Source organism: Ptiloglossa arizonensis, chromosome 5 (assembly GCF_051014685.1).
Source record: "Ptiloglossa arizonensis isolate GNS036 chromosome 5, iyPtiAriz1_principal, whole genome shotgun sequence".
Classification (NCBI taxonomy): Eukaryota; Metazoa; Arthropoda; class Insecta; order Hymenoptera; family Colletidae; genus Ptiloglossa; species Ptiloglossa arizonensis.
The window spans coordinates 987842-1015281 of NC_135052.1; the positions used below are offsets into that span (position 1 = coordinate 987842).

Below are 27440 nucleotides of genomic sequence, written 5' to 3' on the forward strand. Positions count from 1 at the left end.
CTCGAGACACTTGGAAACTATGTAACGTAGAGCAAGGAAGAGTATTAGGATACTCGAAGGATGTAGAGAATAAATGGCTTCGAAACTGATGGAAATACATTGGGAAGTCTTGTTTCCTGGTATATCTCTCTCGATAAGTCGATACTCTGCTCGATTTTTTTAAAACACACTTTACTTAAAAAGTTCGAGGACACAAATGTCTACTTAAAACGGAGATAGCGAATAATGAAATTAGATCTCGAGGAAACCTTGAAGTTGGAAAGATTACGTGTCATCGGAGTGCGTTATTTCGCAACAAAGACTTCTACACACGAGAAGAAACTTGTTCCTGAGTAATTGTCTTAAAACAACGAGCCTTCGAAATGTTTAAACATGGATGACCAGGAGGGAGCAAAACCACGAGGAGAAACAATGGTCTTAAAAGCTCAGAGTCGAGCCACGACAAGCGTAGTAGCAAAGACAGTTGTAAACATAAAAGGATCCGTTAAACACCCTGTACAATTTTACTCCATCCGGACGATACTTCTTCGTTTGTATCGGTGCTTGTAATCTCTCCCCTGAACTTTTAACATATTTTCAGGATACCGTAGAATGCTTTAAAGGCTCGAAAAATCTTGCAATCGCAAAATATCGAGCACTTAAGTTTCTCAAAATCTCCAGGAAACTCTATGTCGAAAAACGTTACTAAAAGTGTTTGCTTTCAAGATGCTTTGAACGCTCGACAAATCACAAAATGTCAAATACCAGAGATCCTCAAAATACCAAATTGAAGTCACGGGAAACTCTGAATCGAAAGACATTTTTAAACTCCTTCGAACGCTCGAAAAACTTTTTGAAAAATCGCAAAATATCGGGCATCGAAGTTCCTCGAGGTTCCCCGATTGAAGTCACAAGAAACCTTGGATCGAGAGACGTTACTAAAATTGTTTACTATTGAACGAAATATCAAACACCAAGGACTATCAAAGTACGGGATTGAAATCACGACAAACCTTCCAGCGAAAGATTTTATTAAAATTGTTTACCATTGAACAAAATATCAAAATATCAAACACCAAAGACCATTAAAGTACAAGATCGAAATCACAAGAAACCTTACGTTTGAAAAACGTTACTAAAATTGTTTACCGTTAAACAAAATATCAAAATATCGAACATCAAAGATCATTAAAGTACAAGATTAAAATCACAAGAAACTTTACATTTGAAAAACGTTACTAAAATTGTTTACTATTGAACGAAATATCAAACACCAAGGACTATCAAAGTACGGGATTGAAATCACGACAAACCTTCCAGCGAAAGATTTTATTAAAATTGTTTACCATTGAACAAAATATCAAAATATCAAACACCAAAGACCATTAAAGTACAAGATCGAAATCACAAGAAACCTTACGTTTGAAAAACGTTACTAAAATTGTTTACCGTTAAACAAAATATCAAAATATCGAACATCAAAGATCATTAAAGTACAAGATTAAAATCACAAGAAACCTTACATTTGAAAAACGTTACTAAAATTGTTTACCATTAAACAAAATATCAAACTATCGAACACGAAAGACCATCGAAGTACGAGATTGAAATCACAAGAAACCTTACATCGAAAGACGTTACTAAAAGTGTTTGCCTTCGAACCGTTTCAATCTCTGGAAAGATCGCAAAGCATCGAGCAAGTTTCCCAAAGTTCCCACACGAAGTTACAAGAAACGTTACGTCGAGTAACCTTACTAAATGTGATTGCGTCGAGTCGTAACGAAAATACCTGGGCAAGGTTGCTATTGGTCCCTAGAACATCCTTCCTCGTCGCGTCGAGTCGAACCGTAAACACCACTTTCCCGAACAAGTATCGACGATCGTGAACCCCGATCTCGTAAACGAACACGGGAGGCGTTAACCTCGCTGACTCGAGGGACGGTCGAGATAAGTCACCGACAACCGATCACCGAAGAACTCTCGATTCGTGGTTACTCGCTCGGTAGTCGGGTCACGAAGGTGCCAAGAGGTCGTGGATGTCGCGAAAGAGCTATTCGGTGATACGGAGCAGCCAACGGGGGGGATGTTTACCTTGTTACGCAGCACTCCAATGGCGATGCGCGGCACTGTTTTTCTCGCGGTTACGGCGGCGTTTCGCGAGAGAGCGTTTCGCGTGAGAGAGCGTTTCGCGGCGCGTTCGAGCGTAGAGCCAGAAGAGGAGAGAGAGAAACACCACGGACACGATTGCGAGCGTGCGCAAGAAACACGCGTCCGTAGAGGAAAGCCAGCAAAGATTGAGACCGATCGGGACCGTTCCGTGGCGAGCGAGCGTTTCGAAGCGGGTGGAGGCACGCAGAGGCGGAGTCACGGTGCTCGTGAACCGACCAACTTATCGACCGCCTCCCGTGTTTCGTTCCACGCTGTTTCTCCGCCTCCGCTGCCTCCACCGAGACCGAAAAACAGGATCGAGTCCTGGGCCCCCGAGGCCATCGTCTTCCATTGACCAATTTTGGACCGATTCTCCAGATACCGAGCGATACGCGGTAATCGACTTCGTATCGATTCGAGACGATTTTCGAGGACGACTTCGACGGACGGTGACCGAAGGTATAGCTATTGTAAATCGTCGAATAAATATGGAAAGACTTTTTAGAAAGATTTCGTTTTTCACATCGGTTGAAAGTTACGAAAGAGATGGGAAATAAATAGTTGAAGGTATGGATATTAAGAATGGTAAATTGTTAAATAAAAGTGGAAAGACTTTCTAGGAAGATTTCGTTTTTCATACCGAACGAAAGTTACGAAAGAAATGGTCAACGTCTGAAGACATAGCTATTGAAAATGGTGAATTATTAAGTAAAGGTGGACAAATTTTCAGAAGCATTCATTTTTCAAAACAGGTGAAAGTTACATAAAAAATGGACAATACTTGTACAGCTATTAAAAGTAGTAAATTACCAGCTAATGTATAGCTATTGAAAATAGTACATTTTTGAATAAAGTCACGAAGAGTTCGCGAAGTTGTCACTTTTCAAATAAAATCTCACCTATTGAAGGATCCCGAAGGAAAAAGGCACCCGTCTCGATCACCTGGAACACGCATTCTTCGAACGCTGCCACCGCAAGGGATGCTTTGTAAGCCGTTTTATTATCGCATCGACGAAAAAGAACTGGTTCAATGCTGCAGGAACGTGGATTATGTAATTGCGGTCAGGAGACTCTTGAGAAACCGCGCGAAGCAATCGTTGTCGCGTTGCGCAACGATCGTTACCTAGAATCGAAGCAGCGGAATTTTATGGTCACGAGGTCACCGAGAAGTCGCTGAATTCACGGGAACAACATTGCGACATTCAATTTACCTGAATCGATCATCGGTCTGACCACAGGTTCACCGAATCTCCTGCGTGCCATGCAACGCGCAACCGTGATTTTTAACGTTAAGAATTACTAGATTTTTTTGACACTACATTTTTAACAACTATCCTATTATATTAAGGTGTTAATAGCTATATCCTATACCTATTAAGGTGTTCCTCGTACGTGTCTCGGGAAAATGAATGGTTTTAATTTTAGAAAAAGAGAGACTTACGAAATTGATTATATTTATGGAAGAAAAAATGTTGTAACGTCTTTTGAAAATATGCTATGGGATTTAAAATAAATTCCTTTGTAAAAGTAGTCGAAACCAGTCATTTTGACTGGTTGGTAAATTTAGCGTTAATGGAGGCACGCAAAAGTATCGATCCGAACGAGAAAATTGTGTTGATGCAAAATTTAACAAAGAACGTATTTTTCATCGAGAACGGATAAAGATTCGGAGGTTGCTCCGAATTTTTCAAACTGTGTTTGTTTTCAACGCAAAATTTGTTATACGTTCACCACCACTGTTACGGGTGTATGTATAACACTAATATTTCAATGAAAATAAAAATACAAGTTGAATTTATCTATTATTTCTTTAGTATTTAATTGATCTTTATACGGTGGTATATTAAATACAGTGAATAATAACTAGTATAATGGGTAAAAGTTTAACGAGCAAAAATATTTTAATTTTTATATTTTCTAAGGAATTGGTACACGAATGCAAGTTACATTGCATGCGTAATATTATTGTTTTTTATATGCGATTAAATTTGGAGAATAAGTCCCAGTCTATCTTTACCGATGTAATCGTGTAATTTCTTTCTAACATAATATTATTATCATTGTCTTTGCTATTTCTCTTGAATGTTTATATAGTTTTCGTGTTGTATTTCATATGTTGTGTAATTATGTTTATTCTACAGATGACTCAAAACGCACGATGACGATGTAGACCATCTTGTATGAAGAAAAACTCAATGAAGAAAATCATTTGAAAGATCAAAAGATTAAAATTCCTTCAATATTAAAAGTAACATCGGTGCAAATCATTTTTGCGCTTCAGTATACGTAAAACGGTGCCAAGGATGTTCAACAAAAAAAAAAGAAATGAAATAATGTTATTTAAGAAGAAAAGTTTTTCTTCCCCTTACTTTCGTGAAAATTAGGATCTTTTCGATCCTACGCGTGTTTGCTCACGATTCGACGAATATGAATGTTGATTCAACAGATACATGGTCCTTAAAATAATTTTCGACGATTGCGACACAATTATAAATGATAGCAAAGAAAAATTCACCCTTGCTTCAAAATGGTTTTCACGTCCCTAATATGGATAAAAAATTGATTCGCGATTAATTTCTGCTAACAAACTGACTGCACCGTTTGTTGCTCCAGGTCTCAATAATATTTGATGTTTGAAATCTACTATACTACAACAAAAGAAACGTCAACAAGTACACCTTATCGGTATCAACAACAATGTATTATATTTCGATACGTATTGATCTAGATAAAAATTTAACGTTTAAAATGGATCATCTAACTATCATTAGTATTGGATTATTATATATCTGAAGTTCAAGTATTGACAAATTGAAAACATTGTTTTATATACGATAAAAGAAGCATAAGCAAGTTAAGTGACCTTACTAGTATCAACGACAACTTATTTCGATACATATCGATCTAGATAAAAAACTAATTCAAAGTTAATCCAAAGCTCTGCTAACATTACTACATCCTCTTCTACTCCAAGTCTCGATGATACTTAACGTTTAAAAACTACCATAATAATAAAAACACAAAAAAGTACACTTTGCTAGTATCAACGACAATTTATTTCGATACATATCGATCTAGATAAAAAACTAATTCAAAGTTAATCCAAAACTCTGTTAACATTACTACATCCTCTTCTATTCTAAATCTCGATGATACTTAACGTTTAAAATCTACCATAATAATAAAAACACAAAAAAGTACACTTTGCTAGTATCAACGACAATTTATTTCGATACATATCGATCTAGATAAAAAACTAATTCAAAGTTAATCCAAAACTCTGTTAACATTACTACATCCTCTTCTATTCTAAATCTCGATGATACTTAACGTTTAAAATCTACCATAATAATAAAAACACAAAAAAGTACACCTTGCTAGTATCAACGACAACTTATTTCGATACATATCGATCTAGATAAAAAACTAATTCAAAGTTAATCCAAAGCTCTGCTAACATTACTACATCCTCTTCTACTCCAAGTCTCGATGATACTTAACGTTTAAAATCTACCATAATAATAAAAACACAAAAAAGTACACCTTGCTAGTATCAACGACAACTTATTTCGATACATATCGATCTAGATAAAAAACTAATTCAAAGTTAATCCAAAGCTCTGCTAACATTACTACATCCTCTTCTACTCCAAGTCTCGATGATACTTAACGTTTAAAATCTACCATAATAATAAAAACACAAAAAAGTACACCTTGCTAGTATCAACGACAATTTATTTCGATACATATCGATCTAGATAAAAAACTAATTCAAAGTTAATCCAAAACTCTGCTAACATTACTACATCCTCTTCTACTCCAAGTCTCGATGATACTTAACGTTTAAAATCTACCATAATAATAAAAACACAAAAAAGTACACCTTGCTAGTATCAACGACAACTTATTTCGATACATATCGATCTAGATAAAAAACTAATTCAAAGTTAATCCAAAACTCTGTTAACATTACTACATCCTCTTCTATTCTAAATCTCGATGATACTTAACGTTTAAAATCTACCATAATAATAAAAACACAAAAAAGTACACCTTGCTAGTATCAACGACAACTTATTTCGATACATATCGATCTAGATAAAAAACTAATTCAAAGTTAATCCAAAACTCTGTTAACATTACTACATCCTCTTCTATTCTAAATCTCGATGATACTTAACGTTTAAAATCTACCATAATAATAAAAACACAAAAAAGTACACCTTGCTAGTATCAACGACAACTTATTTCGATACATATCGATCTAGATAAAAAACTAATTCAAAGTTAATCCAAAGCTCTGCTAACATTACTACATCCTCTTCTATTCTAAATCTCGATGATACTTAACGTTTAAAATCTACCATAATAATAAAAACACAAAAAAGTACACCTTGCTAGTATCAACGACAATTTATTTCGATACATATCGATCTAGATAAAAAACTAATTCAAAGTTAATCCAAAACTCTGCTAACATTACTACATCCTCTTCTATTCTAAATCTCGATGATACTTAACGTTTAAAATCTACCATAATAATAAAAATACCAAAAAGTACACAACTTATATCGAGACTCGTTCGTTGCTTCACCGCAACACTCATGTATAGATACTTATTGATATTAACGAGTATGTCGATGAATTGGTCCTATCATTGTCAGTTGATTAATCCGTCAGTATTGCGTTCGTGGACGGCGCAGAGTACGAAATATCAGTGGATGAGCCGAAGATACGTTCAAGCAGCCGAATAGAGGGGAAGGAAAAGCGGTCGCCATGCTTTGGGCGGGGACTACGGTACATTGAGCTCTTCTATTGGACGAAAGATCGAGCTGGTGCATCGACTTGCACATGCTGCACGCGCCGGCCCAGTAAATGTTTTCCCGGACTCCCCGTTAACTGTTGCACCACCTGGAGAGGCTGCGCTGCACCTTCCACAAGGGTGTTGCACCACCCCGATTGCACCCTTCTTGGGAAGCAACCACGTTTTATTTTCCATCGTTAAGAAGATTACCTCGAATGGAAAAAAAATCGGTGTTTATTTATCGACATTATTTTAGTCCTTTCCTGGGATCTTTCTCGATCCATCGCGTTCTTACAGTATATTATTTTGGTTCGATTAAAGCTATTGTAAAATATGATCCGATATTCCCTCGGTCATTGTGTTTCGAAGTTAGAAGACGAAAGAACTCCAGTTCGAGACATTTTTGCCTTAATTTGATTAAACAGTAGGATGAATGATAATACCCTTAAGCTTTAAATGAATACAGTTGCCGAACTGTAACATATTTATTTTTCGTTTTTAATTAAGGTTAAACCGTAGAGTGTCGATAATATTCGAATAATCAATGAAATTAAGAGGCTTCAAACGGAACGTTGCACTATGACTAAAACTTTGAAATTTGACATGCATATCTGCATTTCTGCAGATGTGCATCCATGATATGCATATCTGCATATTGCGGAACTGCAACACTTTTATTTTTCGTTTATATAGATGTTATTAGGTACCAACGACGTGTTTCTCATTGACTTTGGATGAAGTATAACAGAGAAAGAAACAGAGAGAGAAAATTGTACACGCAGAATAAATCATCTTGTATCTATGGTAGACTAAACAATTGAAACGTGTGGCTCTGTCCTTTTCTTTGACGAACAATTCGACACTTGACATCTTGCACGCACTTCTAACGAACTGCTAACTGTTTCAGAAGTATAATACTATCACATACGTGTACAATCGTATTTAGTTTCAATGTTGATTTAAATATCGTTACACAGAAGCGAGCAACAAAGTTACGAATACACATTCGCGAAACAATTTCCAACTATACAGCACAACTTCGTCATCGGATTTTTGATATTCTATTTTCTATTTTTGTTACGTTTCGATAAATATAACAAATAACTCGATTTTTGTAACACGAGACTAAATTCGATTAATGCGCACTTTGATATAAAAAATTGTTGTTAAAATCGCCTCGTGGTTATAATACGTATCGGTAAATTTAATAAATAATTCAATTTTTGTGACACGAGTGAAAATTCGATCGATGCACCTTTCGATGCTAAAAATTTCCCAATAATTAAGCATTGGAGAAAAAAAAGTAATCGTCCGCGTTATTTCAATTTTCTCCATTTTTTAATTACGTTCTACGTTCTATCAACAATATGCATTATATTTACGGTACAATTCACTGAAAATGGATATTCTTCGTTTTCTCGTCTTACTTTTCGTACGAGTTCAAATTTTCCAGAATTTTTCCTCTCGAATGTTGAGAAAAACGTCAATTCGTGGCAAATGTACAGTTAAATTGTCAATAATGCGAATAAACCGCGAGAAAACAAATTCAAATTCTCGAATCTCGTAACTTCGTTTTATTTTGAATCCTGAATATCGTTCGAGCGATTAACACTAGAACTACCGATATAGTAGTTTCAGTATGGGTTCCAGTATGTTAAGGTGATCCTCAAATGTATTTCAGGAAAATCAATGATCGAGCAAAAAGAGGAAATTATGAAATTGATTGTATTTATGGAATAAAAAAAGTGTTGTAACTTTTAGAGAAAGAGGGACTTATGAAATTGATTATATTTATAGAATAAAAGAAGTTACAACGTCTTTTGAAAATATGCTGTGGAATTTAAAGTAAATTTCTTTGTAAAAGCAGTCGAAGCCGGTCATTATGACTGGTTGGTAAATCTAGAGTTAATTTCTTTTCACGGTGTTTTCAGTGGTTATCGGTAACGAAATCTCCAAGAAAATAAACAGTGCCTTGGTTTCCAGCCATTGATCGAGATCAATATAAATACTTCCTACGTGATGTAGGTACGTTTCGAAGAAACCAATTGGCGATACGTGCCTTTGATTATGTAATACGAAACTATACGATTTAGGCAGGATATTGATAACGATCATTGAAAGAATGATCTGGGAACGTAACTGTGCGTTTTCTCGACTCGTGCATCGAATTCAAACGCGCAGAGTTTAAAAATATTTGAATTATAATTACACGATGAAAATAATCGATCGATTTCGGTGATTAGTAGATTTAGAAATATGTTAAATAATTTTCCTCGACTCGTACATAGAATTCGAACGCGCGAATTCGAAAATATTTGAATTATAATCGTACGATGAAAAGTTTAGAATCGACGAAAACAATCGAGCGATTTTGGTGATTGGTAGATTTAGGAAAATGATAAATCACTATCCGGTTACTATTTATTTTTATCGCGAACAGTGTAACAATATCATTATTTCCCCGATTCAATACTTTCATAGCTCAAGAGATTTTATAAACTTAAAATACCATCCTAATAAAATGGATTGATTTGTTTGTAATTGTGAATAACCTAACAGTAACATTACTTCATAACAATCGACCAAGAGCTTTTGTAAATAAAAAATATTATCCTGGCAAAATGAATTAATTTATTTGTAATCATGAATAGTCTAACAGTAACACTACTTCATAACACCGACCAAGAGTTTTTGTAAATAAAAAATATCTTGACAGAGATATATATTACATATAAACAAATTATAACTTACTCTTAGAGAATTGAAAAAGAAATGGATTAATTTATTTGCAATCGTGGATAGTCTAATAGTAACATTACTGTTCATAGCACAAGAGTTTTTATAAATGAAAAATATTACCCTGACAAAATGGATTGATTCAATTAATTTATTTGTAATCGTGGATAGCCTAATAGTAACATTACTGTTCATAGCGCAAGAGTTTTTGTAAATGAAAAATATTATCCTGACGGAATGGATTAATTCATTTGTATTCAATTAATTCAATTAATTCATTTAATTGAATTAATTAATTCAATTAATTTATTTTTAATCGTTGATAGTCTAACAGTAACATTATTTCGTAACAATCGACCAAGAATTTTTGCAAATAAAAAATATCGTGCTGTCAAAATGGACTAATTCATTTGTAATCGTGGATAGTCTAACAGTAACAATACTTCGTAAAAATCAACCAAGAGTTTTTTGTACATAAAAAATATCCTGAGAAAATGAATTAATTTATTTTTAATCGTGGATAGTCTAACAGTAACATTACTTCGTAACAACCGACCAAGAATTTTTGCAAATAAAAAATATCGTGCTGTCAAAATGGACTAATTCATTTGTAATCGTGGATAGTCTAACAGTAACAATACTTCGTAAAAATCAACCAAGAGTTTTTTGTATATAAAAAATATCCTGACAAAATGAATTGATTTATTTTTAATCGTGGATAGTCTAACAGTAACGTTACTTCCCCATCGACCCAATACTTTCGTAGCGCAAGAGTGACAACGATTATATTGAAAGCCACCGATTTGTAACGCGAACCGATTCACGTGGAGCACAGAAAGAAAAGGAGTGCGCGTTAGAACGGCCGGATATTTTTCAACGGTGATAACGGATTGTTGATGGAAAGCTAGACCTCGCAGCCCTGGATGTTGTCACTGTAACAGTGTATTGTTAGACCAGCACAATGAGCGTGTTTAACAATACCGACCGGCCGGTCCGGTCGATTGTTTCTTCGCCTCTTAACATTATCGTTGCCATTAGCGGCTACGAGTGCGGTTAATTCTCTGCTAAAACACCGTGTGCTTTACTTGTCCAATTATTATCGCGCATACGATACTCCGGTTCCAAGCAGAACGATAACACCAAGAGAAATGTATCCACAGGTACCTAGATAATTTGTCGCTCGATCGATTAACCTGTATTTCGATTATTTTCTTCGATAAACAAAAGTAGATAATCTCGTTGCATTAATTATTATATTTATCCCTCTGATCGACCGCGTTTGTCATATTTACTTTGTCGGTCGACATCTGAAGATACTTTTATACCAACGACCATCGATTTAATAGGGTTATGTTGTTTTCTACGAGTATACCGTGTAAATGTTACTTTTTTCGATATTAAATATATATACAATAAATCGTGGTATTAAAGAACGAAAATGAACGATAATAAATTATTCAAGTTTCTTAAATCGATATGGGCGTGTTTCATTACGAACAGATATTCTACACGTCGATAGAAACAAACTAATAGATTCGATGTAACGTCACGAACAATGAAACTTCAAAAATGGAAAGAGATTCGTAATACCAATAAAAATATCTATTTTTAGAAATATTAACAGCAAGGTTATAGCGCAATTACTTACATGTTCTGCAACCAGCTACACGAACCGACCGAATGTTTTATCCAAATTATAAGTTACTCTTAGAGAATTGAAAAAGGAAAAAATTAATCACAACGGAAATAATTCGTTGAAATTTATCTCAAAGATAAGATCGATGAAAGTTTAAACGATTCGAGTGTCGGATCGAGCAGCGCGATCGTGAGAGACCGCGAGAAAACGGGACTTCCCCGCGAAAATCGGGACGCACGATCGCTATACGAGCGCGCCGTGAAATTCCGGTCGCTCGCTCGTGACAAGTCACGCCTATGGGGGAACGATAAATTAGTGCAGCTAAAAGGCGAGTCGTTGCGCGGAAACTCAATCCTTCGAACCCTTTAAAAATTACGACTGGCCGAACGAGGCCCAAGGAACGGAAAAAGGAGGGGAAAAAAAGGGGGAGTCCTTGTTTTGATTAGGGAATGTCAAAGCAAACTGACTCTGGAGCACTGAGGTGCCCTTTCTTTCCGGCAAGAGACCTCGGGCTCTCCCTCCGACGTTTTACTACCTTTTTATAGTGGTTCGTTTGTCGCGGCCGGCCCAGACAGAGCCCCGGCTAACACGCGGTCACGTTCCCTGACAAGGCATTGCGAGCTATTGTGTCACAGTTGCTCGCGTCGGAGCCAACGTGGTCGAAGAAGGATAGAAGAATCCCCTCCCGAATTCCCCAAGAATCCTACCACCGGCATAGCAACCTGAAACGTCGTTAACGCGGCCTCTCGCATCTTTTCACGTAACTGTGCACACAACGACGAAACAAGTGTCTTTCGATAAAGCGAATACGGACACGGATTCGCGGATAAGTACAGCCGTTAGAAACGAAACGAGAGTGCAGGACAATTGATGGAAGATAACAAGGAAGTAACTAGTAACTGTGCAGCAGCGGTAGAAATGCTATCGAATCGATCGATTCGATCGTAAACGGAATAGGTAGCGATTTTGATTTCGTATTCGACGAAGAGACACCGAAACTGTGTTCTCTGAGGATTTTTATGACATTTGAACGGGGACGAACCTAGAGGTCGCACGATGACGTTCTGTAGAATATGGATAATTGAAATTTGAAATGTAAGAGTCTTTTACTTTGTTTGTTTCACGAGGAAGCACGCGTGGTTACGTAGAGTACCTTCTTTATTCTTATTTTAAGAATAAAGTACCTTTCTTAATTTTCATTTCGAGTAATTACATTTCGTGCAATTTTATTCGTCGTCGGTTGAGTATATGTAGTTCCTAGAGTCGCCGTTCTTCAACGAAGAGGTCGCTGTAAAACCATTGATATTTTATTATGTCGGTATTTCAGGTTGTGAACACTGGCACTATTTCCAGTGAATTACCGAAATCGATAATGGTAGTAAACGTAAAAAACTCGTTCGTGTATAGTTCACCGCTGGTAAGTCAGCAGTCAGAAGGAAAGCGGGTCTGATTTGTAGCAACGTAACAAGGTAAGTCGATCTATTCGAATACAGACACGAGATTATTTCAGTTATCTACATTTATTATCTTTATTGACTTCGGTGGTTCGGTTAAATGTAGTTCCTGGAATCACCGTTCATAAACAAAGAGTTTTAAGGTTCAGTGTAAAAATTCAGTGTAAAATGACGGATGTCATCATTGATACTTTATAAGGTCGGTATTTCAAATCGTATAACACTCCAGTGAAATGTTCATTCTATATCTCATCCGTGGAGTACTGTGCTCTGAATAAATACATATCTCTCTTTATTTCTCTTTCCCTATATATAATAAATAATTATGTAATTACTTATTATTTCCTTCTTTATTCTTTACTTCCAATTAAACAGGCCCTAGCATCGGGTAACTCAATGTTTAAATTTGTTGTAATCTCATGCTGGTTAAGACGTAAAGTCGTACTGCATTCAAAATTTCTAATAATTGTGAGCCACGTCTCCTTAACGATATTATGCTTTAACTACCGTTTCTACCATACCGACAGCTGGTATATGCAACACGATATTCTGCCGGATAATAATTATACGTACTATTAAGCATCAAACACTTGTTGCGATAAAACTATGCCTTCGGAACAATTACCAAACACAGACTGTGATTTTTACATCGGATTATCTTTTTTGTACGCATGTGCAAAATATATTCTAAGTATATCATATTTTGAATTTTCCTGCAGGCATAGTTTTTAACTAGTCTCACTTGATGCCATTTCAGAAGAAATGAATTAACGAAGGACTTGAGCCGTTGAATCAATGTGTCTCTTAAATAATATTTATTCTTATTTTAAAATATATGCACAACAGCTTAGATGTTATTCACAGTTAGGTATTTCTTCTTTCCTCTTTTTTTTTTTGTTTTTTGATTTACAAGTATGTGTGTTGTGTATGTTTTGTGTGTACGTATGTGTGTATACGTGTACGTGTATCTTTACAATTTGCATTGAGGTAAATCTAAATTATCAAAGATATTACGACTGAATAAGTTCGTAAGAATTGAATTCAAAATCGTCTAACTAATCGGCCTTCCGGTTTACCGTCAAGAATCTGACATAAATTGATCACAGATCGTAGAACGTCGATTCGATTTGCATCAACGGACAAGAAAGACCTAGCGTATATTATTTATTATTACATCGTAAACCGTTATCGTTAATATTATCGTTCGTTTAAATTACATCTTTTATCTGTTATATCGACGACGACTCGACTGTGCGTCGAATGGGATATGAGACGGTCGTTCCATGGAAGCGAGCTTACTTACTTGTTCTTTTTCAATATACTTAATAATCGTTTGCACATTACACGTTAAGAAGTTTCTCAATTTCTTTTCAGTAATTCGTAAAATAGATTTACACTCTAATTTGCATCTTTTGTGCAATTGCGTAGCCATTGTCTCTGATTAGATCTTCCGCCAACGAGTGGTCGTAACAGGCTAAAGATTAGAGCCTGCGAACAGAGATCAAAATTTCAAACGTTTGCATTTCAATTTGTTGTTCTTCGACTACTCTATGCGGTAAGTTCTATTTACACAGATTGACGCAACCATCGACACGTTGATTGTTTTACAGGCGAGGTATCGCGAGGGATACCTGGTCCTCTTTGCTGGGCGAAAATTTCGATCTCTGTTGGGAAAGAATACGAACGCGACTGATAGAAACTAAGAACAGGTTCTCTTCAGAGACGGTTCTGGAATGTTACTTTCTCCCGTAATAATAGAAAACAGAAAATGATCCGTGTTTCTGAACTGTTATCTCCATATTTTAGGCCGGTTGGGAAAACCTCTCGACTCGATTAACTTAAATCAAAGGAAACTCTTACTGCGAGTCGCTTAAAAGTATAAAAATAAACGATCTACTTGTAAAAGAAATTTATTTCCTTTCTTCCTTCTCTGAAGACGCTGTTTTCTACGGATTAGAAATTTCTCAATTCCTTTTTTTCAACGCTCATCCGACAACCTCCTGTTCTCTTCTTTCCTTGTCACAAGCCTCCCCGCCAGATAATAAACTTCACCACGACGACAGTCAACGAGATTTAAACTCGACAGCGATATCCATAGCAACATTAAAAACCGTGACGACAATAACGAGGGTAGATTGGTGCAGAAATAGTCGAGAGAAAAAACGCTTCGGTGTGACGTATAAAAACCAAAGTGTATTATTGAGCTGCGAATGCCCACGACGGATTCCTGAACGTTTATTATAATTCTTATGCGTCTGAACACCTGCGAACACTTTCGAAGACGATCCGACTCGACTCGATTCTCAAAATCCTACGCGAATTTCAGGTCCAAATCGATCAACGATTGGAAATCAAATTGGAGAGTCATTTGGAATCGGACTTCGCTAAAAGCTTAGAAGTAACTTAAGATAGCATCGAACAAGGAGCCCTAAATGTCGATTAAATCATTATTGCTCGGGTTTTGCTTCCACGAAGACGATCCCTTCGATTAACGATGTTCAATCTCAGACTAATTGTTCTCAAATTATCCAAACAAGCAGACTCGACAAATAGAGTCGAATATGATGGCGTGTTCAAGCGTTCGCAGCTGCCAATCGTGCACGACACGTATATACACGGGCTAATTATATTACATATGCAACATATGTATGTACATTAAACTATGATCAGGATCGTTGAGTTGATATTTCGGGCCAGAACGCAGACCTTCCGCGTTTTGGTTCCCTCTCAGTAACCCTTAAACCGTACCTCCCTAATCTATTTACATAATCGACTCTTTTGCGCGCGATTCCACTCGACAGAGAAAATATATATCTAAACGCAAATGTATAGAAACCGGTATATCTCTCTGTCACTCTATTTCCTCTGTTTCTTGCTCTGTTTATCGTTACGAAAATATATCGACCATTTGAACCTGATATTAGCAACTTGTCAGATCACGAGGCAATACTTTGTTACTTTAGACGCTAATAATCTCCTTTCGTCGAGTTTTTTTATCACCGTGATTCCATCTTCATAGATTTTGATTGAAGGAAGACTCGTTAAATCGTTCTGCTCTGCAGAGGACATCCAAAAATTGTTTTTGCAGTTCCATTCGGAAAAATAAACGGAGTTCGCGCTGCGTTTTTGCTATTTCTCATGGCTTTATACATATACGTATATGTATACAAAGCCATGAAATATATATGTATATATATATACATACATACATACATACATACATATATATATATAGCTGTTCTCTGTGTTTCACGAGGACAGCAACCGAACGAAAGTATTGTATCGATGTCTGACAAAGTCGTGCTTGAATCCGCTACAACTTCGTCGTTCCTCCTTATTCGCGATAAAAAGGAATCGCATACCCGAGGGTGCGGCCCGAGATTTCGATCAACGATACGTATACGTAGCACACGAAAAGGAATACACGATGGCCGGCAATGAAAATTATTGTAAATCGCTCGCGATCGATCCTCAATTACGGATTGGTGAAAACGATTCTGCAAAATTGCCCGATCTCTCGTTAGGAACAATAACGCTACGGTAATTGTCACTTTGCAATCGCGAATCCAAATGTATGGCGAAACATTTGATTCTCAAGTCACGAGTTAGACCGCGAGCGATGTGTCGAAAGCAAGGTACACGGACTCGGGCAATTTTGAAGCATCGTTGTTCGCCGAAGACGGTTCCCGTTTACAGAGTGTCGTTTGTTCGATGTTTCCGTGGACCTGTCCACGCGCATTTTCGGGAATGTTCGATCGAAAGCGTCGGAACGAAGATCATTTACAAGCGGCATTAATCTCTCCTACAGCAAATACGAGCTAACGAACGCTACGTCCAGACGGAGCGGTTACTCGCCGAGATTTACAAAGCGCCGCGTACGGAATGAGTTTAGTGACTGGGTTGGGCTGTATCTCTGTTCCTAGTGAAGATCGAAAAGAAATACGTGGAGGAAAATTTTGCATCATTTGTCAAGCTCTATCGTCGTTTAACGCGACTTCTTTGAAGAGTCCGTTTAAGAAACAAGTGCAATTGCACCAATGCACTCGTGAAAAAGGTATACGCCACGATGATAGAGCTTGACAAACTACACAAAAGTTTCATGTATATATTTTCTTCCATCTGTACCAGGAACAGTGTTACAACCCGGCCCGGTTACTAGACTCACTCTGTGTATCTCGTTTAAACAGTAAATATCGAACTGCGGGAGGGAGCCATTTAACAGTTTTTCGAGACCACTCTCGACGAAAAAACCAGCGCGTTATTGGTCGACCCGATCATCGAGAAATGCAAAAAAAACGCCAGAACAAATTACAGAGGAGAATTTAGCGAACATTCTTTTTTAGCTGTCAAAAATAGACGAAGATAAGCGCCGCGACATTTCTGGACGTTCTTCGAGCATTTCCGACGATCGACTGAATAATTCGTATAGTATCCTCGGCTCACGGAGTAGGATAAAAATAGCTCGAGGTCCGCGAACAATCTAGGGACGAAGGATCCAGTCCTCCTTATCGTTTAAAACGCTGCCCCTCGAGCTCTCGATAAATCTTTACTTACAAATAAAACGCGATTATCTCTCGTAAGTTACACAAACCGATGCGCGGAGGCTACGCCACGTTTCCCCGAACAGCGACCGAGTATGTTAGAAAATGGCGCGCGAACGCGACATTACGAAATCGGAACGTTTCATTGTTTCGCGCAAGATTCCAGCGAGCCAGAGCTATCGTCCAAAATGGAAAAGATACGCAATGACGCGGCAACTGTCGATGGTAAAATTTTGGAACACCCTGAGTTTTCCACGGATGAAGAAAAAAAAGAAAATAAAACTATACGAAGGAAAATTACAGTGGCGTAGCCTCTGCTCTTGGTACGTGACGGAACAACGGGAATGCCTCGAGAGAGCGTGTAATCGAACCACCAAGACTCCAATTGTCGATCGAACGAATTTACATTGTTTACTGTACTACTATAAAACGAATGGCAGTCGCGACTAGAAGAAGAGTAAAAGAAGGGCGTAACAAAACTTATTTATAAGTGAGTCTAGAATCGGAGGAAACGGCGAGTACATTACTTTTGTTATTGTTGTCGTTGTGTAGAACCGACTGGTACCATTGGAGGAACGCAATCCATTTTCGCGCGGAAATACAAGGCTACAAAAACAGTCTAACTCTTCGACAAATGGAACGGCGTACAAACAAGCATGTTCGTTCCCGAAATTCAAGGTTGCATATAAAAAATAGAAAAGTAAGATGCCACCGGTAAAGTAATACTTAAGGTTCGTTTGTTGATCAAGTGTGTTCTCTTCTTTTCAACGATGCACCGTTTCGCCTTTTACGTCCTTCTTTCGTTCTTTATCATTATAGTATTTTACTTTGTTAGAACCGAGCAGTCGTCGATACATTCGGTTGCTCGAAGCCGGCTACAAAAGGCGAAACGCAAGAAAGAGTCACGGAAAGGGTTGTCGATAACAAAGATAGTGCAAGGAAGATAAGGGGACGTTCTGCTTCTTCACATCGCCAATCCATTCGAATTCCACGCGCGTGATCGATACCGTAAGCGTAAAGAGATGACGAAGAACGTGTAATAGTGTCTTTTAGACGAAATCGTTTTATCCTTTTGACTCGCCTAAACGAGAATTACTGCTAGCCGTCTCTCAGCGACGACCACCGAATAGGTTGTGCGCGTTGACGTTGTTCCATCATCATCGACTCCGGGGCGCACACTTCCTGCACGACCAGCTTCTTCTCTTCTCTCCTCTCGCGGTACATCAATTACGGTAATCTGAAGATAACGCCCTGCTGATCCATTTACTGCTTCTGTGAAAGTATTCCTTTATTTTCTCGGTTCAAGGGGGTGCTATGGTTCAAGCGTAAATTTAGATAAGTCTCCGATTCCTTCAATATTTCTGCGTCCCTCCGATTCATGGAAAAGAATCCTTGGATCGTCTATAGATTCTCTCTAAAATCGTTTCTCTGTGTTCAAACGTCCTGGGACGCCGTTCGAGGATTCCGCAACTCCAAGGATACGATGTCTTGACGTTCCTTGGCCGAAGTCGAGCTTGACAGCACGACTCGCTTGCTACGTCGATCGACGACGACAGCTCGAAAGACTCGGATTGACTCGGTTCGTGGTTCTGTGGAGCTCATACTTGGTTTTCTTAACGGTGGGAGGTTGCTACAAGCTTACTTCGGTGACTCTGCTTCTTTTCCAACGGTTACTGCTTGGAACCTTGGTAGGCAAAGACCGAACTTCGTTTCTATACCCGTGAAGATGGGCAGAGCTACTTGATAGCCGCCTATGTGATCCGGATTCGTTGATCGAATCTCGTGCGCAATGCCGGTCGCTGGCACCTTTTGTTCCGAGCCGGAGGGTCGACTGAAAACAATATTTTTTGTTTATACAGGGCAATTGTTAATTTTTTCAATCACTCGAAATCTTCAGACCTTCGACACTTTCTGTTTAGGATACTGGTATCTTGAAGCGTTGGTGTTTGAATTTATCCTCGGCATTAGTACCTTGGAAACGGGAACCCTTTACAGTATCAATTTTCTTTAACTAGAATGGACAGAAAGTGTCGAAGCCCTAGATGTATGATGTCACAAATAAGCCAAATGGATTGGACAACCTACTGGAAACAAAAATAAGTAACGAATTACTAAGAAACAAGGGATTCCTTGCTCAGAAAAGCGTACTTACCATGAAAATAAATACTTCCAAATCATATAATATTTAATTCGCACGCAGGTTAAATATTAATCACAATGGAACAATTAAACGATTCGAACGATTATTTATTAAACTCTTGGCAAGAATAGCGAGAAGCGAGTCCGCGTTGCAGTGAATTTTAGTTAAACGTGTACTTACGATCCTCCGAAATCGACAAAGAAAAGCCTCTGCAACAGCTCATAGGTGAAGAGCGTGACACCAAATTGCGGCGACGATCTGAACACTCGTGCTATAAAATAGAAAAATGTACACGAATAGCATCAATTCGTACATATCTATGTCTACACACTGGATCGTGTTCTTTGTCCGAATAAAGATTTGCAGAGTGATATATTGATATCCTCCAAAAGTTACATTCAATGAACATTATGATCTTATTTTATAAATTCTTCGGACTTAACATTTAAAAATTAAATTAATATTAAACAATATTAACACATTTCTCTTCCTAAGGAGAGAGTTTGACAACAGTTGTAAGAAATTTGTGTGAAATAATGAGAAAATAAGTCATAAGTGAAACGAACGAATCGTGCGATGCAATGGAATGCTTTCGACGGACCACCTTGAAAACAAACGATAAAACCATTAAGGAAAAAATTAGGAGAACAATGAAAGAGATAGTGAAGAATGAGTGGACTTCACAAAGGAAAATTCAACGGATAGGAAAACAAAAAAAACGACGAGACTGGCAGGCAGAGAGAAAAAGAAGTACTCACTTAGAAGTAAGTTGCCAGGTCATATTGGAGAGGAAGAATAGTCGAAAGATGCGGCAGGGGGCCGATCCCCGCGCATGCAATCGACCAAATCAAAATATATTACTAACTCTTTTTATATCGAACTTAAAATAAATGTCACATCCTGGTATAGTTTTAACAAGCATTTCTATTTTACTCATGAAAGCTGAAAGATACTTGTAAAACTAAACTAAATAGACATAATAGAATCTCATACCTGTAGCTCCTTTCCAGAACGCTCTGGCCCCTTCTTCTCTGTATATTTTCCTCGCACAGTCCATCAAGCCGTTGTACGTTGTTTGACCTTCTCTGGCTACGACCTACGGATGAACGACAATGTTACGAGTCTTCGATCGATAAAACGCAATAAGGAGTCGATCGTTTAAGAGGAGAGAAAACGTACTTGCAATCTCGTTTTTATTACATCCGCAGGAGTGACCAACGCAGCTGCGGGCACACCAGCGAGCGCACCGGAAACAAGGAGTGACAACGGTGTATTGTATCCTCCTTCGTCCGCTAATCGAGCTTTTGTGTGAGCGTACATCGGGAAGTAAATCGCACTGAACGGAATGTCTCGTAGGAAACAAGCTCTCGCACCCTAAAAACAAACAAAACATAGACAATGAAAATAGATCGTACGATCGGTAATGTAGGGATGATTGAACACATGGATATCGAGTGTTTGATCTAAGTTTTGAAACTCAACTATTTAAATACTACTAGAATCTAACTAGAATTAACAATGTTGATAAAAGAATGAATAAATTCTTGCAACGTTTCCGATACTCACTTTGTACAAACCAAGCAGTCCTAATTCCTTGACAACGGACCATGCTCTAACTTTCGAACCTCCTGCTATCTCTCCAGCCACCTGCAGCCGGATCTTCACAATCTCCAACGGATTCGTGAAAATAACCTGAGACCCTCCTGCCTGAAATACGAACAGTGGCTCTCTCAAAAAAAAAAAAGAAAAAAGAAAACGGTGTCAAGTTGTACTTTGACCCGAATCGTGTGTTTGGAAAAAGCGGGAAGAGTAGGACGTGTGTCGTTAAGAAGATCAGAGAGGTGTCAGTGGCTAGAAATTTGTTCGTCGATCACTTACACAAGCACCGGATATAATTTCCCCGTAAAGGGGTAAATTGCAGTTTTTATCCATGAACTTATCTCTGACGAAGTCGTTGACGGTAAGTTTAATTGCTTTCTCCGGTGCAACGCCCATCAATTGGGGTATCAAACCTCTGTACAGACCGAAGAAACCTTCGTGCCGGATCACCTGTCAAACGCAAAACACCAGCTTCATGATTAACAATGCAGGCAGTGTTTCATGGCGAGACTTTTCGATTCCAACCTTTTTCAAGCAATCAAAGCTGTTTCTGTACATAAGCTCGCCAACGAGCGATCCAGTCCTCTGGTTCTGCATCCTCGTCTTCACCAGGTCGATCGGGTAGACGGCCGTAGCGCCGACCGCTGAAGAAAACATTCTTCGTCTAGCTTTTACTTTCAACTGTACCTTATTTCAAGTCCACTCCGCGAGGAGCAGGCGTATAAAACTTAAAATAATTTCCCTAACTATACAACAAATGTTTGCTCTTTGCGAACGTGGACGAACTCTTAACGAGTCGGCGATCCTAGAAACGCTTTCACGGCTGTAAAGAGAAATGTCAATACCAATAACCAGTGAACATACCTCCGCCGATAGATCCGAGGACAAATCGATATCCGCTCTCGAGTATTTGCACGATCACACCACGCTCGTCCGGGCTCTGAAATGGCAACATCACTGACTATTGAACAACGTATCTGACACATTCGGAGTAATTGTGCATATTGTTTCCGGGAATGTCTGACTGCCATCTGACCGGCGTGAACAATCTTCTGTTTCACCACACTTACCGACACCGCCTTAATCTCGGCGAGACGTTTTGTAATTTGCTTGAAATACTGCTCAGGTGTAATAGCCACGAGATCATTGTATACAATTTTCCTGAAACCCGAGAAAATGTCTGCTCAATACGTGGGTCGTGGCTGTCGTTGCGGTGAAACGTTTAAAAAACATGGAGAATAGGTGGATGAGGGGTTGTGGTTCGTTCCTTTAAGAATGTACAAATAAAAAAAGTAAAAAAATGAATATCTAGAATGGTTATTATGCAACACGTCGATGGCACTGCTTCGAGCGATACTAAAGATATGTCCTGGCAATAGAGTTCCTCAAACATGTCCTTAAATCTGTCATAGCATTGAACGGAAGAAAAATGGAATCGTTAGTGCCCACGGTGTGCAAATATTTGCAGATACCATCGTCCTAAGATAGATGCTGAAGAAAGTAGGTGAGACAAGTGTGATTATCGTTGCATGTACATACAATTAGATTGACGAAAGGAATGGGAACCTTTACTCTAAAAAACGATAAACACGGAATTTAGAAAAGAGCATCTACAGAGATTTCTCGTTATCATTTCCATTCTCACGAATATTCCAAATGTTCTAAATTCACTGTTTGAGAAGTTTTAGAAGGGTTCCCGTTGCTTTCGCGCGAGGTCAACGTATGCGTTATAACAGATTTATGTAGCACGTGATTATTCTTGTAATACAAAGACGCACCCAAGCCGCGAATCTGCCTCGTCATCTTCCGTAGATCTGATCCAGGCAGCGTAAACACGTAAACAAATATATTCAATCATGAGAACTTTAATCGTCGCTCACTAAAGATCGGAAAGAATTATGTCGCAAGCTTTTTCGGTAGGCATAGAGAGCGATTAGAAATGATTCACTTGGTAGTGATAGTCTCCAGTCTTCTTTTGCCAAGAACGAAACACTCGACATATGGATGATGACGATGTGTGATGCTTGCTGGTGCAACGATAGCATTACGCGATATCGAGTATACATTCTTATTGCTTTTCGTTGACCAGGTTAGCATGGAAATTAGTTATCGCGTATTTTCGGCTATCATCCTGACACTGAAAATACTTTTTTCTCTTTTTCTGCGTGTGCGGTTGAATTACTCGTTCCACGTGACCTTTCATCTGACCAATCGTACGCCGAAATTTTAACAACTCGATGTCTCCGAATTGGAGATACTCACCCAGTCTGATGAAGTAGGTCGCAAAGTTGAAAGAGAATGTCCACCTCCAACGGTGTGATCTGCGACATCATTTGTGCGGAATGAAGGAACCTCTCTGAAAGAATTAAAAAAGAAACGATTCCTCTCGGTGTTGCAGTTTCGTTCACCAATATTCGCGATTTACGAAAAACTTTTCACAAACCCTTTGTAACCTCTTCGAATCTATGGCCATTCGTCGCGTTAAGGTAAATACGTTTTATGAGTTCCATGTTATTCAGGAGGGAATTGAACGCCATGAAGTATGGAAAGCTGACCTTTCTTCCAGTCTGGCCCGTACTAGCTGCCTGCAATTTACAACGTGTACCATTACTCGTCATTCTTCGGTTTGTTATTCAGCGAGTATAAAGGCAACGCAATCGATCACTCACGCAGAGCAAGTTATCCTTCACATCCTTAGTCAACAAATGACTCTTAATGCTGAGCATGATGTCCTGGAAGTCTAACGCCGAGATGAAACCTTGCCCGTCCTTATCGAATTTCTTGAAAGCCTCTGTAGCGTACTCCTCGTGGAAATCCTGCACGCAAAATACAACGATCACGCGAGTGTAATCGATCACACAAACGAGAAACGAGGACCATCAAAAGAAGAACTTACGTGCAAGAACTGACTGAACTCCGCGTAACTGATCAGTCTCTTCTTATCCTTTCCGAAATAGAGTTTGATGAAACTGCTGTCCATGTTGAAGGGCATCCGTAGATGCAGCTCGGTTTTCCGCATCACCTCAGCGAACTCGTCTACGAAGGAATATCGAATACCGTAAACCAATGTAAGGCGAAATGTAGCTTGATCGACAATTGCACGTGTTATCGTAATCGAACACAATTGCCCAATAAATACAATAATTTTGATCGTTAATATCAAATTTAATAATTTACACGTTTTTACAACTTTTTCATACGTTCGTTACATACTTATAAAATAAACACGAAAAACTAGATTTGATGTGTAAATTAAAATTTGAATTTGTATATCACGTTCATAAAATTGGTACAACGATTTTTAGTGCAACACAATTGCGTCGTAATGTATCAAATTCGTAAATTTGATAACTTTATAAGAAATTTGATAAGTTTATAAAATATTTATAAAAAAAAAAAAAAAAAAACGTGCAAATGGTAGATTATAGTTACTCGATCCCAACAACGACCACGATTGCAATTATGCAATTATCCTGAAATAACACTTTTAATTGGACTCAATAACGGTAAGAATTGCGATCATAGCTGCAACGAGTGGCAATTACAACTGTAATCACAAACGGAATAGCAATTACAATTACAGACAACGGTAATTAAAATCGACAATTACAGTTGTAATTGTGATCGGTCGGGATTAAATTTGCAATTGTAATCAGGACCGATCGAGGATTACGAAATGTAATCGGAAACGATTGTCGATTACGAAATATAGTCAGGGAACGATTATCGATTACAAAATGTAATCTGTAACTGCGATCGGAGTAGCTGATCGCGTAAACAATTACAAACGTAATTGATCGCGCCCGACTCCATCGCGAACTTGTTACCCGTTAATCGACGGGGTACCTCGTTATCTGAGCGTTCGCATCGAACTTCTCGTAGGAGACTACTACTTACCAAACGTAACCATTCCATTTCCATTAGTGTCGAACAACTGGAAGGCTGTCTTGTACAAAGCATCCGGCACACAGAGCAACCCCTCGAATGCTTGGAACTCGGCGAACGATATGAGCCTGGAAGTTTTAACGATGAACTTAGATTCCAACAAACCGGTTACAATGGCGTGTTTCTAACGAGATTTAAATCGACGAATTCCTGTTGAACTCGATCGAGATTTTTGCCTACTGACCCATCTTTACTGGTATCGACGATGCCCGCGAGCAGATTGACGGAATCGGGATTGTAGTCGGCATCGGTGTAAAGGCCAAGGTAACTTCGCACGAAGTCAGACGGGGTCATGAACCTCTCGCCATTCTTCTCCTGCGAGGCGTACTGTAATTTCCGGGAAACACCATTATTTCACGCCCGCCAGACAACCGTGCAACCATGTACAATATCTCAAGAATCGGGCTATATCTGACTTACTGAATCATCGCGTACGATTAACACGGTGAAAATGTCGAGAGAATACGGTACACCGGGTAGAATTAATTTCTACCACTCGAGGGGTACACGGTTCACCGAACACTCCCCCCCCCCCCCCCCGTGAAACTTGTAGTCGTTGCACCGTTGAAACGCTAGATGGCGATAGGAAAAATTTGGTCTCTTATCTTGTCACTCGTGAGGACAGTTTAACAACGATTTTCCGAAGTAAATAGATTCTGGACTCGATTTTGAATCGAAATGGAAAGAATTTATACGCCGAAACCTCGAAGTTCATCGAATTTATTTCCATCGAGATCGTTGGAGAAAATTGTTTCTCTAGTTGGTAATCGTATTTCGTGTTGTGTGAATTTTGAAATCAATCCGCGGATCTTTGTACTCGTATTTAAAATGGAATAAATTTAACATAAATTAATCGGCGAATTAGATACAGTTTATCGGTGATTTATTCAATGGTAATAAATTTAAGAATAGTAAATCTTGCAGCTGGTCGAATAATATTCAAGAGCGGTTGTCGACGATAATATTGTCTGCTTTGGAACATATAATTTGGCAAGGTCGTGCACTGTAGCAGTATCGTGAAAATGCATTTTATCGTCACATCGTGAACATTACTCGGCGCCGTTCATTGTAGCTGCTTGTAGCAGATATAAATGTCTATGAAATAAGGACAATGTTCTGTCAATAACTACGCCAAGGCTGACGTTACATGGAAGCAAACGATGCACCTCGTTGAAACGTTTCTTGCTGGGGGAGCTTCGACGAGAAAGAGAAACGGAAAACTAAAAAAATTGAATAAAGAAAATACGATTATCATATCTGAGCGTAGCTTTCCACACAAATTGACGAAGTAGACGCTGATAAAATGATTAACAAGCTCTTTGGTCTAAAAACGGTACAATTTAAAAAAAAAAGAAAAAAAAACTTTGCCTACGCTTAACAGTAATTTGTTCAATAGTATCGGTACGTAAAAACTTGGGTGTCGTTTAATTCTAATTTATGACATCAACCAAAGAGGGGGAGAGGCCAAATTGGAAGTTCCATCGAGGTAGCCCTAATCCCGGTGATATTTAAAAATTACAACAAATTATACATTCAAGAGCTCGAATAATTAGTTAAACGCGTATCGTTGTGCTCGAAGAATTGATCCCGATACATGTAATCTACCAGTGACAAATATTTACGAAATAAGAACAATAATCGCTCGAGCGCTCCGTGATGTTGAAGTTTTAATATAGGTTATCAAGCTCATGATGAAACTATTGTTTTTTATTACTTTCGATTAGACGCACTTGATGCACCAGAATAAATCTGCATATTTAGGAATTAAATATCATCGTCGTACTATTACGTGTTAAATTATTCAATAACGATATTTAATTATAATTTACGGTATCGTTTGACAGTATTTTAAAATTCACCGATACACGTGGTGCACGATAAATGTTACTCCGTTCGATCGATAAGAAATTTCAATCGTCGCTCGATCCTTGTGTCGTAAAAATTTCTTTCCACGCGTGTCTGGGTCACGTGCCTCGGAATTTACTAATCGGTAAACCGATATTATTAATCTTCGGATTAAGGATCTATTTTAAATTTCAAATATGGCGGAACCATGAACGAAGTCGTTGTTCTTTTAACAACGATTCGAACACGACTTATCGCGCGTGTGCAGGTCGTTCGCGTTCATAGTACATACCACGAAATACTAAAACCGTTCTATCACGCGATTGGCGACCGTATGATTCTGCAAATACACCATTTTGCGTTTCAGCCATGCGACAACCAGACACTTCACGAAAGAAAGAGGGAGACAGGTTTTTGGCGCGACGTATTTTCCCCTCGTACGTAACGAATTAATGCCCCCTCTGTGTATCTCCCGCTTGTAAGCCACCAATTTTTCCCTAAATAGACGGGGGTCATTCCCGCCACTACATTTGTTTATTCAGGGCGAGCGACCTGTTGGTACACGCGAGAGCGAACTTTATCCCACACGTGATCGAAATTCATCCAGTGACTG

The 27440-nt window shown here is 38.4% G+C and overlaps 1 protein-coding gene across 7 annotated transcripts in view; it reads right to left on the minus strand.

Moving 5' to 3' along the window:
• Positions 1 to 13555: 13555 nt before the first annotated feature.
• Positions 13556 to 27440, minus strand: part of Aralar1 (calcium-binding mitochondrial carrier protein Aralar1) — a 33003-nt gene continuing 19118 nt past the window's right edge. For 5 of the 7 annotated variants that reach the window (XM_076313068.1, XM_076313072.1, XM_076313070.1 and 2 more), the window contains exons 3-17: positions 25167 to 25309; positions 24935 to 25050; positions 23934 to 24073; positions 23707 to 23853; positions 23481 to 23622; positions 23300 to 23393; positions 22108 to 22198; positions 21902 to 21977; positions 21563 to 21681; positions 21317 to 21487; positions 21005 to 21145; positions 20618 to 20812; positions 20432 to 20534; positions 19619 to 19709; positions 13556 to 19129 (exon numbers count right to left, since the gene is read on the minus strand). In XM_076313068.1, the coding sequence (XP_076169183.1) occupies positions 18937 to 19129; positions 19619 to 19709; positions 20432 to 20534; positions 20618 to 20812; positions 21005 to 21145; positions 21317 to 21487; positions 21563 to 21681; positions 21902 to 21977; positions 22108 to 22198; positions 23300 to 23393; positions 23481 to 23622; positions 23707 to 23853; positions 23934 to 24073; positions 24935 to 25050; positions 25167 to 25309 (1962 nt within the window). In that variant the 3' untranslated portion in view covers positions 13556 to 18936. Of the gene's footprint in view, positions 19130 to 19618; positions 19710 to 20431; positions 20535 to 20617; positions 20813 to 21004; positions 21146 to 21316; positions 21488 to 21562; positions 21682 to 21901; positions 21978 to 22107; positions 22199 to 22815; positions 22852 to 23299; positions 23394 to 23480; positions 23623 to 23706; positions 23854 to 23933; positions 24074 to 24934; positions 25051 to 25166; positions 25310 to 27440 lie in introns of all 7 variants that reach the window. The other 2 variants (XM_076313074.1, XM_076313069.1) reach the window with 2 other exon arrangements.